General features: G+C 33.0%; 2 protein-coding genes across 2 annotated transcripts; both read right to left on the bottom strand.

Annotated features, from left to right (window-relative positions):
- Positions 1-4,003: 4,003 nt before the first annotated feature.
- LOC131611316 (transcription factor CYCLOIDEA-like) lies at positions 4,004-5,796 on the bottom strand. The gene is made up of 2 exons (XM_058883365.1): positions 4,407-5,796; positions 4,004-4,313 (listed from the first exon to the last, which is right to left on the bottom strand). Exons 1-2 carry the CDS (start codon positions 5,455-5,457, stop codon positions 4,255-4,257), a joined length of 1,110 nt encoding a protein of 369 aa, XP_058739348.1. The 5' UTR covers positions 5,458-5,796; the 3' UTR covers positions 4,004-4,254.
- Positions 5,797-7,554: 1,758 nt separating this feature from the next.
- Positions 7,555-9,529, bottom strand: LOC131613339 (uncharacterized). Its single transcript, XM_058885019.1, has 3 exons — positions 8,882-9,529; positions 8,358-8,418; positions 7,555-8,273 (listed from the first exon to the last, which is right to left on the bottom strand). Exons 1-3 carry the CDS (start codon positions 9,527-9,529, stop codon positions 7,555-7,557), a joined length of 1,428 nt encoding a protein of 475 aa, XP_058741002.1.
- Between the last annotated feature and the right edge of the window lie 2,614 nt (positions 9,530-12,143).

The following is a 12,143-nucleotide window of genomic DNA, read 5'->3' as shown; positions in this document are numbered from 1 at the left end:
GGATCAATCCGGGTTTTAAAATATTGTATGCTTGTATTAGTCTTATTATAATACTTTTATCTACTAAAATGCTTGTATTATATGGGGATGTACTAATGCATGTGCTAATTATGGTTTTACTAAAGCTTGTGACTAACATCAAAAAATTTAATATATTATTGATGTATACTAACACAAATTAAGGATTGCTGCAATGTACGTTAAAATTTTGGATTATTTCAGTTTATTATACTAGTGCAAATTTAGGATCGTGCGAGTTCTTATGAACTACTAATATTATGTTATTTTGTGTTTTAACTGATTATATTCTTCCTCTCTAATTAATTGTTATTTACAAAATGAGTATGAAAAAAGAATTATTATGAGGGAGTCACAAGAGGCACCTGGAGATGATGTTTCTAGTGATCAATCTGACAACATCATCTTCTTAGATGCTATTGGAGGAGTGGACAAGAAGGGCTGTATATATGGTTTGGGACCAGATGAAGAAAAGTACAAGTCGTCTAGATCTTTCACATCTGATGGTATCTCACTATCTGATTATGAAGAAATGAGGACTGTTATTTCTGGTTTGTCTGTTGAAAACAACACCCTTAAAGAGAAACTTAAGACTCATGAGAATTTGGTTTGTGCATCGCAAGAAGACTCACATTTTCTTAGAGAACAATTATTCCGATTTATGGAAAGTTTTTCTGCAGGTCATCAACCTCCACATTCGGATCAAAATCCATCTTCACCCACTTGTAATACAGTATTGAAATGTAGTGAACACACTTTTATTTGCCATCTCTTAGTTTTAAAAACAATGATAGTATTATTTTGGTTGTAATTTCTTAATTTTAAGAGTTTTTTCTGAACTATTTAAATTGTAAAATCTAGTGCCAACAAAAAAATACTATAATTTTAATATTTAGTTTTAAAAACATACTTTTAGTACTATATTAGTTTTGATTTGGGGAATATTTATGATATTCAAAAAAACAGTTTCTTGTGTTTCATATTATGATTGATTTATTTTAATTATGATGATATAGTAAATCCAGTTTCAGTATTAATTAAATTTGGCAGGAAATTTACAATTTAAATATTTTCAAATAGGCTCTCATTGATTAGTGATGGAATATAAATGTCACTAAATCATGATCATCTAATTTTGTGACATAATAAATACGTCACTAAATTATTCACTTAATTTAGTGACGAAAAATATCCTTAATAAAATGAGTATTCATATATTAATCTTAAATAATTAGTGACAAAATATAAACATCACTAAAATATAATTACTGATGTATTTTAAAATCCCTCACAAATTACTGGAGGTTTTCTATTCATTCTAAGTGACAGAACTTTAAATTTAGTGACGGATTGGTTCCGTAACTATTTATGATGGAAATTGAATTCCCTCACAAATTGTTTGCGACATTGAAATTTGGTACGGATATTTGCATGTCGCTAAATCCGTCACTAAATGCTTTTGTGACGAAATTTTAGTGAATTTGTGACGAAATAATACTCTCTCTAAATTCAATTTTTTTAGTAGTGTAACATCTGTCTCGACATTGTTCTAATGTTAGGACATCAGTATTGACATGTTTTGCTTGTACCAGAGATTTCCAAAAACAATGTAAATTAATAAACTTTGAAAATTAATAAAATGAATTAGCAGTTGTTGCAGATCTAACCCACTACAAGTGCAACCTTTTTCACTAGGTGGAGTTAAAACTGAGAGGTAAAGTGACACACTTTTTATAACGTCTTTCATTATGTTGCATGTGAAACGGAGGTTACACCTCATATTCAACTGAGGTCAAACCTGTTTTTTCTAGTAGTGTGAAGATTCTTCTAAAGGTGACAATAGTGATAGAGTTAAACTCTAATTTGGCATGCATCCAAACATTATGGATCCTATGAGGTGATTCAAAAAAACATCACAAAAGTCGAGTATTCCACTAATGGGAATACAAAAATTGGAAAAACTTCAATAGATAGGAGTTTCTTCGATTGAGGAACCGTCGCAAATGTGTCATAGCCAACTATATCATGTCAGCTGAATGTAAACCAAATAGTGAATAAATATGGCATGGTATAGATTGGTTAAAACTGGACATCTCTCCTTCAAGTTATACGATTGAAGTGTCATTGGCCGCCGCATATGGAATGTTGTTGACCGCCTTATCTCGAGCTTCCTTCTGAGATTGAAATGTTGGTTTCAGTAACAAAGCAGTTGTTGCCCCGTCGTCTTAGATGACATTGCCTACAAGTGTCATTTTTCTCGGGAGCCATTAGTAAAAGTGTGTGTGTTTTTTTTCAAGGAAAGGAAATCTTGAGCTCTTACTTGGTGACAACTGATTCGAACTGACCTGTTGTCCTGGACCATGATGAGAGACTAATGGAGATGGTGAGCAATCATTAGGCGACGAGGGTAGTACCTACAAACTCTCTGAAACTCACGCCATCAAGTGAAGATGAAGTGAGAGGTTGAGAGGTAAGATTTTGTGTAATTATTACACAAACTCAAAGACTTATATAGTTGTTTTAGGGAGACCAGGATTACATATGATGGAAATTATGAATTTTGATGACTTCTGAAATCTTTTTTGTGGTCGTATCCGTTGTTCCTGTCAAGATTTTCAGTTGACTGTTAAAGACAAGAATTGAGTCTTAGAGTTGTTGAGTGATAGATTGGGCATGGACTCATTTCAAAACAAAAGATGTAATATTTGTAGGGTTCCATCAAACATGGACCTTAAAAAATTTGTCCAAAGATTAATTAATAGGCTATGTTTGGATATCATAAAATGAAAGAGTGAAATGAAATAGAGCGAAGTGGAATGAAGTGGAATAAGGATTTCACTCAATTGTTTGAAAATTTTAGGACGGAACAAGATAGATTCTTCATTCCACCCAAATCGAAAAGAGAGAAATATGGTGTAAGTGATGTAATGGAGTCCATATCAATTCATCCAATTTTAAAAGATTCTATCATTCATTTATTCCTATACCGCTCCACTCAATTCAATTCCATCTATCCAAATAAAACCTTATATTATTAATAAACTTTAATAAAACACTACATCTCATTTTCATTATTATAAAATTTAATTTTTTTTACTTGATAAAACAACAAGTGTCCACCTTAAAAAACTTTAGGAGGTCAATATATTACAACCCAAAAGAAAAAACACAAACCTACTTATACTAGAACTAGTAGGCAGCAATCATCATTAAATGTATAGGAAGTTATCATCATTTGTAATTGCAGCATGGAATATAAATTGCAGAATCAGTTAACATCTGTCATCTGCTGAAGTTGTTGCAAGTACATTTCAATTTCTTGAATGCATAGAGTTCTAACCATGTCGATATAATCTCAAACAAACCAAAAGACCAATAACATCATCTCAAACAACAAAACTCCAAAACCAAGAGACACTATAATCAAACACCACACAATAGAATCAACAACAAACAATTCATATAGATCCCAACACAATAGACAATTGGTCCACCATAGATACCAAGATCACTATCACATTTAAATTTTTCTCAATACAATCTACTATTCAAGTAAAGACTACCCAGATGCCCTAATTCAGCTCAGTTAATAGCTGCATAAATCCGATTACAAAGACGCGTGCTTTGAAATCGATACTTTTATTATACATGTCTCTTTATATTAGATTTTAATAACTTATCTAAATTTCTTGTTAGAAACATTTCAAAATATAAATTTTACTGAACCTGTACACTACACTGCTAGAAAAAGCTTAAAGATCCTGAACTTTAATTCTGCTGTACTTGCTTCTCTTAACACCAACACCAAGTGGTGGTATATAATATAACTATATATATATAATATATATATAACTTCTTAAATATTTCCAATACATCAGTTAATGTTAACTATAGTTTTTCAACAATAAAATTATAAAAAATATAATAGATCTAATAGAAATAAATTTGAACTTTAATTTATATAATATATCAATTTATCAACCACACTTTAAATATTGGCTAGAAATAATACACGCAGCATAGATATCTTTTGAAGCCAAATTGTCACATGCCCTTGGCTGATCTTTGAGAAAAACAAAAACAATAAAAATTCAGTACAGAAAAACAGACATTGTCTAAAGTGAAAAATAGGGCAGAAAAATTAAAATGTCCTCAAATGATAAAATGATTCCTTCTAAAAAACACTTTTAGAATAGTTCATTCTGATCTCAGAATATGCTGATATGTATACATCAGCTAATATCTATTTTGACTGTTATTGCATTCTTCCCATGATTTTCCAAAGATTTGAAGCCCTAGAAAATCAAAACCTATAAATTGTAAGTATTAAAAAAATCAAAAAATTAAAAAAATTAAAACAATTATTATATATAGATATATAAAATTACCTGATGATAGATTCATTCTTGATATTGTAGAAAAGTTGGATCTTCCATTTGCAGCAGCATTGTTATTATTATTATTAGTATCCCAATTTGGTGTTAACATTGGAGAGTCATTGTGATCAAAACTTACTTCCTTAGGCATCAAATTAGAGTTTTGTTGATGATGATGATTTGAAGAAGATTTCTTCAACTTTCTCTTAATCACAATTGATTCCTCTATGAAGTTAAAGATATCATCTCTTTGAACTAGTTTCGAATTTTCCTCGTCGTTCGGCATCAATTGATGAAGAATTTGTTGATTATGCTCAGTTTCTGGGTACTTTTCCTTCAAATCTTGAATCTTCATTTCACTTGTTCTTTCTCTTGCTCTTGCTCTTGCTTTTTCTCTTGAGTCTTTCATCTTTGAAGATTCCTTCTGTGCCCTTTTCATCTTTCTCGCTTCGTCTTCTTCTCCGTCGGACGAAGAAGAAGAGAAGCTATGATCATCAACACCATCCTCACCAGAAGCTATATTGTTCTTGCTTCTAGTTAACTCTTCAATTGCTTCTTTTGATTTGTTGAAAAGCCACTCAAGTGTGTTGCTAGCTTTGTCAAACCCTAACATGTCTTGAAGATCGAAGAACTTCCGCGCTATCTCAATCGAGAGTCTCACCCTTCTGTCTCTCAATCCTTGAGATGTATGAATCTTGCTGTGCCGGTCTTTCTTCGCCGGTTTCTTCACCGGCTTTTTGGCAAGCAAATTCGAGAAGTTGTAATGAGAAGTAGAACCGGTTAGATCTTGTTTCAACATTGCAGCATAATCAGCAACAGCCCAATTTGTTAGAGTTTCAGGATTCATTGGAACATGATGATGATGTGAAGTTTGTGTGTATGGAACAGAAATAGTTGGATCATGAAGAAAAGTGTTGATATTGTTGTTGTTATTTGAAGAAGCATTTTGTTGATCAGGGGTAAGGTAAGTAAAAGGAGGGTATGAATGTGAAGAAGAAGAAGAAGATGAATTAGGATTATAGCTAGGGTAAGAACCTAAAGAACAATAAGTAGAAGGAAACATTTGAAACCCTAGTTTCTTGTTTTCACAACAAAAAAGCACAAGAGGTATAGCTATGTTCTTATGGGATATAGTGAAGTAGCTTATTCAAAACAGCTTTTTACACAGAGATTAATTTTTTAGTGGAAAGAAACTAGTTACTAGTTAAGGGCTTAAAGAGAAGCTAGAAGAAGAAGAGAATGAGAATGACAGGGAAGGGTTTTTGGCCAATGATATGGAAAATGAGATTTGGTTTGCATAGTTTCCATTGTAAGAAGAATAAGACTCCATATTTATTTGGGTCTGAGATGGACAAGGCTCATGGGTGGGTGGGTACTATGGAAGAAGACAGACAGAAAGAGAAAATAATAATGATGATGATTATAGTAATAAAATATGAAGAAGAAAAATTAGGTGCTATTTATTATATAGATGCAATTTTTTTTATTAAAAAAAAAAAGATAGTTTAATTCAAAGATCATCCCAAAGATAAGAAAATGTAAAAAAAAAAAAAAAATTAAATTTGATAATTAATATAGTAAAAATTATACATGTGTGGGGAGAAGATATTTAAATGTTCTAGGTTTTGTATGAAAATTTAAATTTTTTGAAGTTTTGTGTTTGATTTTAATTTAATTACGATTTAATTGTGCTTAAATATATTTAAAATCATATATATTTAGATAGGTTTTGTATGAAATTCTATTTTACTTTAAGTTTAACTGTGGCAAGATTTTCACAACTTACACATCTTTATCACCACTCTCATCTCAAAGTTTTGGTCAATTAGAACTAAATATAGAAACAAATTTTTGAGGAATGATTGTTTTAAAATGAAGTTAAATTCACGTTCATTAGAACCATTCTTTTTAGTAAAATTAACTTACTAATCCGAATTTAACTGTTTATTAAAGTTAATAAGTAAGATATCACGAGTTTGAAATCCTATTATATAAATAAATGTCTTTGCGTAATGCTATCAGAGCATACTTAACTATAATTTTTCAAAATTATTTAACTACTTGAATTTAATTAATTAATATTTGGTTTTATATATCAAATATATTTTAATCAAATTTAAATTTATAATAATTCTGTCAGTCTTTTTCTGTCAAGAAATTTAGTAGCTCATATTTCACTTGTAAAAAAAAAATGCGCACAAGCAATTATTATTGAATATGCAATGTTTATATTGTATTGTGATTATAGAAATGTAAAAAGAAAAAAAAATTATAAAAAACGTAGGATAAGACACTCATAATTGACGGATTTTTAGGCTCATTATAAGGGAGCAACGTAAGCATCGCAGGGTCATATCATTCATTCATTCAACTTTTGAGCTCGTTAGTATATTGTCGTATATAGAAAGAGAGACTTTAGTTTAGGGTTAGGGTTATCCTTCGTTTTGCAGAGAATTTACAAGGAATGATGAAAGATTAAAAGTAAGTAGGATTAATGGATTATGGATTGTAAATTAGTAGTACTATATGCATACACACGTGTTTGTTTTTTGGCTTGTTGCTGAAAAAAGGTTGTAGGGGCTGCAGAAGAAAAATTAAATAATTACTAATAATATAGAAGAAAGTGAGATAGAGAGAATTCCTTGGATTCACTTTCTAGCTAAAAGGGCTATAGAGTTAAAATAATAGTAATTGTAAGAAGCTGTAAGATAGGGTTAACTCTAAGATTATTGCTGGTAAGAAGCTGTAATAAATAGGGTTAACTGCTTCTACAGTCTAGTTTTTTTTTACTATTTTATTTTACTTTTTAAACTTTTTGGAATAAAGAGATATCTTAAAATCATAATAGTAATCTGTAAGAAGCTTTAATAAATAGGACTTTATTGTAATAAAATAAAAAAATGAAAAAAAATTGGGGATTTGTAGAATAAATTACAACAATTTAAAAAATTGATTGTAGTATTGACAAAGTTGGATTAAATAATTCTAAATAGTTAGTGAGGTTTAAATCAAATTTTAATATTCTTTCTAGTTTTAAAGAATGCATTTTTGATTTGTAAGCGAGAAATTCATTAAGAGAGAACTTAGGTTTTCGACCGAACTTACAAAAAATGGGCGAGCAATAAAACTCCTCGAAGAAAAATTATCCACCAATTAGCACTTACGATAAAAAAAACATAGGATCTTTGTTAAAATTATCAAAGTTACAATTGGTCAGGCTAATTTTTCCTATAACTATCCATCTCCAAGCCAAGATTTTAGAGCTCCACACAATATCGTTGATATTCCATGAATCGTTTCTAAAAACTATACCATTCCTTACCAACCACATATTCCAACAAATGGCCATCCACAAAACCCCTTCTTTTCCTTTCCTAACTTTCTTGAGATTACAATATCTGTGCCACTTCATATAACTATCCTTCAAACTGTCAAACTTAACCTCCTTCCAACCTATCCATTCCGCCATATCTTTCCACACCAAGGTTGCGACAACACATTCCAAGAACAGATGGTCAATAGTTTCAGCCAGTAAACCACAAAAACTAAAAGGATTGTTGGAATTGGAAATTATACCTCTATGTTCAAAACCGACTCGTGTCGGTAATCTGTTCTTAAAACATCTCCAAGAAAAGGCCTTCATGGGCACCTCCATTTTCCATATAAGCTTGTAGGACAAATCGTTTCTTTCCATTGGACCAAAAGGGATATGAACAGAATTAATAGCATTGTAGCAGCTAGACACCGAAAACCTGTCGTTGTTTTCGTACAACCATCTTGCCTTGTCTGCTTGTTGCGATGCCAAAACGTGATCACCACTATCCGAAGTCACCCTTGCTGCCAGAACAGAATCAGAGTCTGCTGCTGGACCATTGCACACTGGCAGGTAGCAATTCAACAGAGCAGAAAAGTTGTGCATGATTATATCCTGCTGCTAGTCCGTCCGAAGGTTCTGAGGTATACCGTAGTCCGACCAAATCCAATTATTATGGTGCCATCCTCCCATAGAAGCAATTGAGATTTCCTGTAAAACAGATAAATTAAACAGGAAATAAATCTTTAAGGATTCCCTCCTCCATCCACCATGAGTGCCAAAAGGAAGTATCGAATCCATTTCCCACACGAATGCGACATTTGTGGGAAAAAAAATTTGCAGGAGCATAATTATCCAAGGCCATAATGTTCTTCCACCATGTTGAACTTAAACACCTTCCTCTAATCCTGCCGCCTCCATTCATAACTCTAATCCTCACGTCTTCATATCTCGCCTTCAGAACTTTATACCATAAAGCCTCCTTTTCTTCCAAAATTCTCCATTTCCACTTACTCAAAAGCGCTACATTAAAGTCATCAATTCTCCTAAGCCCGAGACCTCCTATATCAATTGGTAAACACGCCGTTTCCCAACTAACCTAATGAATGCAACGTTTGTCCTCCGTACCTCCCCACAAAAATTTGCTTTGAATTTTTTTAATCTCCTTGACTACTTTCTTAGGCGCTCTATAGAATGATAGCGTAAAGATCGCAAGGCTACCCAAAACCGCCTTTAAAAGAGTTATCCTTCCGCCTAGACTAAGGTACCTACTTTTCCACCCTTGAAGTCTTCTTTTAATCTTTTGCACCAACGGACTCCATGTAGATAGCTTTCTAGGATTGTGACCAACCGGGATGCCCAAAAAAGAAAACGCATTGTCCTCTCTTTTAAACGCAAGGAAAGATCTAGCAACTTCCAAAAAATTCTCACTTAAGTTAATCCCTATTAACTTACTTTTATGAAAGTTTATGCCCAGCCCCGATATGAGATGAAAACTTGTTAACACCCACTTTATGGCCCATAAATGGTTCCAACTCCCATCCTCCACCATTAGAGTATCTTCCGCGAATTGAAGCACGTCGATAAAACCCTTTCCATAAACACTACACCATGCGTAAATACCATTTTCCACCTCTTTATTTATCAACCACTTCAAACATTCCGCCACAATGACATAGAGTAAAGGTGAAATTGGATCTCCTTGACAGAGCCCTCGCTCCACTCTAAAATCTTTAGTTGGGCTCCCGTTAACTATTACCGACATATGGCTAGAGAAAATCATAGCTTCCATCCAACTCATCCAAACCTCCCCAAAACCCATCCTCCTAAGCATGAACCTAAGGAACGACCAAGTTACTTTGTCTTACGCCTTCTCAAAATCGAATTTGAATAAGAGACATCCCTTTTTTTCCTTGTTAGCGTAATCCACCAATTCGTTTGCTATTACAACTTCGTCTATAATATTTCTTCCCGGAACAAAAGCGCTTTGACTACTTGATATGATTCCTCCGATTACCTTCTTCAACCTACCCGCCAAAACTTTTGAAATTACTTTGTATATGCATCCCACCAAACAAATTGGTCTATAGTCGTCTAAATCCAAAGGGTTATCCTTCTTTGGGATGAGAGCCAAAAAGGACGACGTAATCTATTAATATGACACCGACACCTTTTTAATTTTTATTGACAATAAAAAACAGTTAGAATATATACGACATTTACCTAAAATTTATGTTGATATATGCAGGTTAAGAGGAGATTAGTGTAATTTTTAGGAATATAAGACATGTCTATATTATTTTAAAAAATGTGAGTGTAATTCTCTCTAAAATTAAACAAAAATAATGTTTTATGGACTTATGACGAGGACTTTAGTAGTGTTATTTTTAAGTCAGCATTGAATATTAAATTTATTAAAAAATATTATTAGTTTTCAAAATGATGATTAAAATTTACTCATTTTGCTTCGAGATTATAGGATGGTGTTTTGGCTTCGAAATTAAAGAAGGTGTTGAACTCGGTTGTTTCTGGTTATCAAAGCGCTTTTGTTCCGGGAAGGTAATTATTAGATGGGGTTTTGTTTGCAAATAAAGTAGTTGATTTGACGATAAAAGAGGGGAATAGTTTTTTACTTTTTAAGGTGGGTTTTGAGAAAGCCTATGATACGTTAATTGGGATTTTCTTATATTCATGTTGAGAAAGTTGGGTTTTAGTGACACTTGGATGAAGTGGATGGAGGCGAGGATACTTTAATGGTGGGAGAGGGAAGTTAGAAGCAAGTTTGGGCTATTAAAGCTATTTTAAGGGTGGTTTGAGATAGTTTCAGGGGTAGGGATAAAATATCACAAGAGTAAGCTTATTGGATCAATGTTAGTGACAACTTCTTGGACATTGCTATTAACTTTTTATCTTGTAGGAGAGAGGAAAAAGATTTCATTTTCCCTAGTATTTCTATTCGATTTAATCCTAGAAGAATATCACCTTAGAATTTGATTTTGAATAAGATTAAGTCTCGGCTTATGGATTGGAAGGCTCGTATGTTAAGTTTTGGGGGAAGATTAACTCTTCTCAAGTTGGTGCTTTGTAGTCTTTCGATCTTCATGCTTTGTTTTTACAAGACTCCCGTGAAAGTTTTATATGAAATTACGAGGTTGCAAAGCAACTTTCTTTGGGGCGGATCGGTGGAAGGTCAAAAAATTCATTGGGTAAGTTGGAAGAATGTTTGCCTTCCTATTGAGAAGGGTGATCTTGGGTTAAGAAGGATTCACGATTTTAATTTTGCTCTTCTTTACAAATGGAGATGAAGAATTTTAGGAGGTTCAGAAGCTTTATGGTACAAAGTATTGAAAGCTAGATACGGTGATATTAATTTACATGTTGTTTCCTCTATTGAGAATAACTGCAAGAGAGTTTCTAAGTCTTCTTGGTGGATGGACATTCTTTCTTTGGAGAATAGCTACAAGGAGAATTTTTTGTCAACAATTGTAGATTTCATATTGGTAACGGCTACAACACTTCCTTTTGGCACGCTATTTGGTAGGATGATAAGTGTTTAATGGACTTATTTCTGAATGCGTTTAATCTATTGGAGCTGAAGTTTGTGGCAGTGGCGGGAATGGGCAGCGACGCTAAAGAAGGATGCATTTGTGGCTTGTTCAGCCCAATGTCTCGGGCAGCGACGCGGTTTTTTGGTCGGAGGAAGTGGACAATGTTTTTTCCACTAGGAGTTGTTATGTGCTTTCGAACGCATACCATGTTCCTTTTGGTCCGGAGAAGGAGTTTGACAAAGCTCTTTATCAAATTTGGAAATTACAGGTTCCTCACAAGATTAATGTTTTTTGTTGGAGATGTTTCATCAATAAAATGCCAACAAGGGATCTTCTAATTGTAAAAGGTATTTCTTTCCCTTCTACTATTAATTGTGTGTTGTGCGGTATGGTAAGAGAATCGTTGAATCACATTTTATTTTTTGCGGAGTTTCCGCTATAATTTGGAAGGAGGTGGCTAGTTGGATTGGTTTTATTGACTACGAGTCCGATTGCATCACGAGTAGTTTTTTGAGATGGAATTGTTTTTGAAAATTCAACAAGGTGAAATTCGGTAGGAAAAGGAGTATATGTTTGGCAACTTGTTGGACTATTTGGAAGCTTAGGAACGTTATCATCTTCTGGAATGATTATTGGAATGTCTTTGATACTGTTTGGAGCATTAAAGCGCTTGTTTGGCGTTGGTCGTTCATAGAGAAACTTACCCGTACCAATTATAACTTTTATGAGTTTAGCGAATCCCCTTTATTTTATTTATCTTAACTATTATTTTCAACTCTTGGACTTGGTTATGTTCATTTTGCACTATTGAAGTCTGTTGTAATTTTCACATTTCGAATACTCTTCCTCTCCTATGTTTTAGGATGTAGAGGTTTTCCGTCTTGTATT

Source organism: Vicia villosa, linkage group LG6 (assembly GCF_029867415.1).
Source record: "Vicia villosa cultivar HV-30 ecotype Madison, WI linkage group LG6, Vvil1.0, whole genome shotgun sequence".
In the NCBI taxonomy this organism is placed as follows: domain Eukaryota; kingdom Viridiplantae; phylum Streptophyta; class Magnoliopsida; order Fabales; family Fabaceae; genus Vicia; species Vicia villosa.
The sequence above is the reverse complement of the archived record's forward strand: the minus strand, read 5'-3'. Positions and strand labels throughout refer to the sequence as shown.

Bases quoted from the DNA above. Each gene is read 5' to 3' on its own strand.
- LOC131611316 (XM_058883365.1), bottom strand. From the start codon at position 5,457: ATGTTTCCTTCTACTTATTGTTCTTTAGGTTCTTACCCTAGCTATAAT. The intron at 4,314-4,406 runs GTAATTTTATAT...TTGATTTTCTAG, and splicing joins AAGAATGAATCTATCATCAG to GGCTTCAAATCTTTGGAAAA.
- LOC131613339 (XM_058885019.1), bottom strand. From the start codon at position 9,529: ATGGGTTTTGGGGAGGTTTGGATGAGTTGGATGGAAGCTATGATTTTC. The intron at 8,419-8,881 runs GTAGTCAAGGAG...TCTGTTTTACAG, and splicing joins TCTATAGAGCGCCTAAGAAA to GAAATCTCAATTGCTTCTAT. The intron at 8,274-8,357 runs GTATACCTCAGA...GCTACCTGCCAG, and splicing joins TTGGATTTGGTCGGACTACG to TGTGCAATGGTCCAGCAGCA.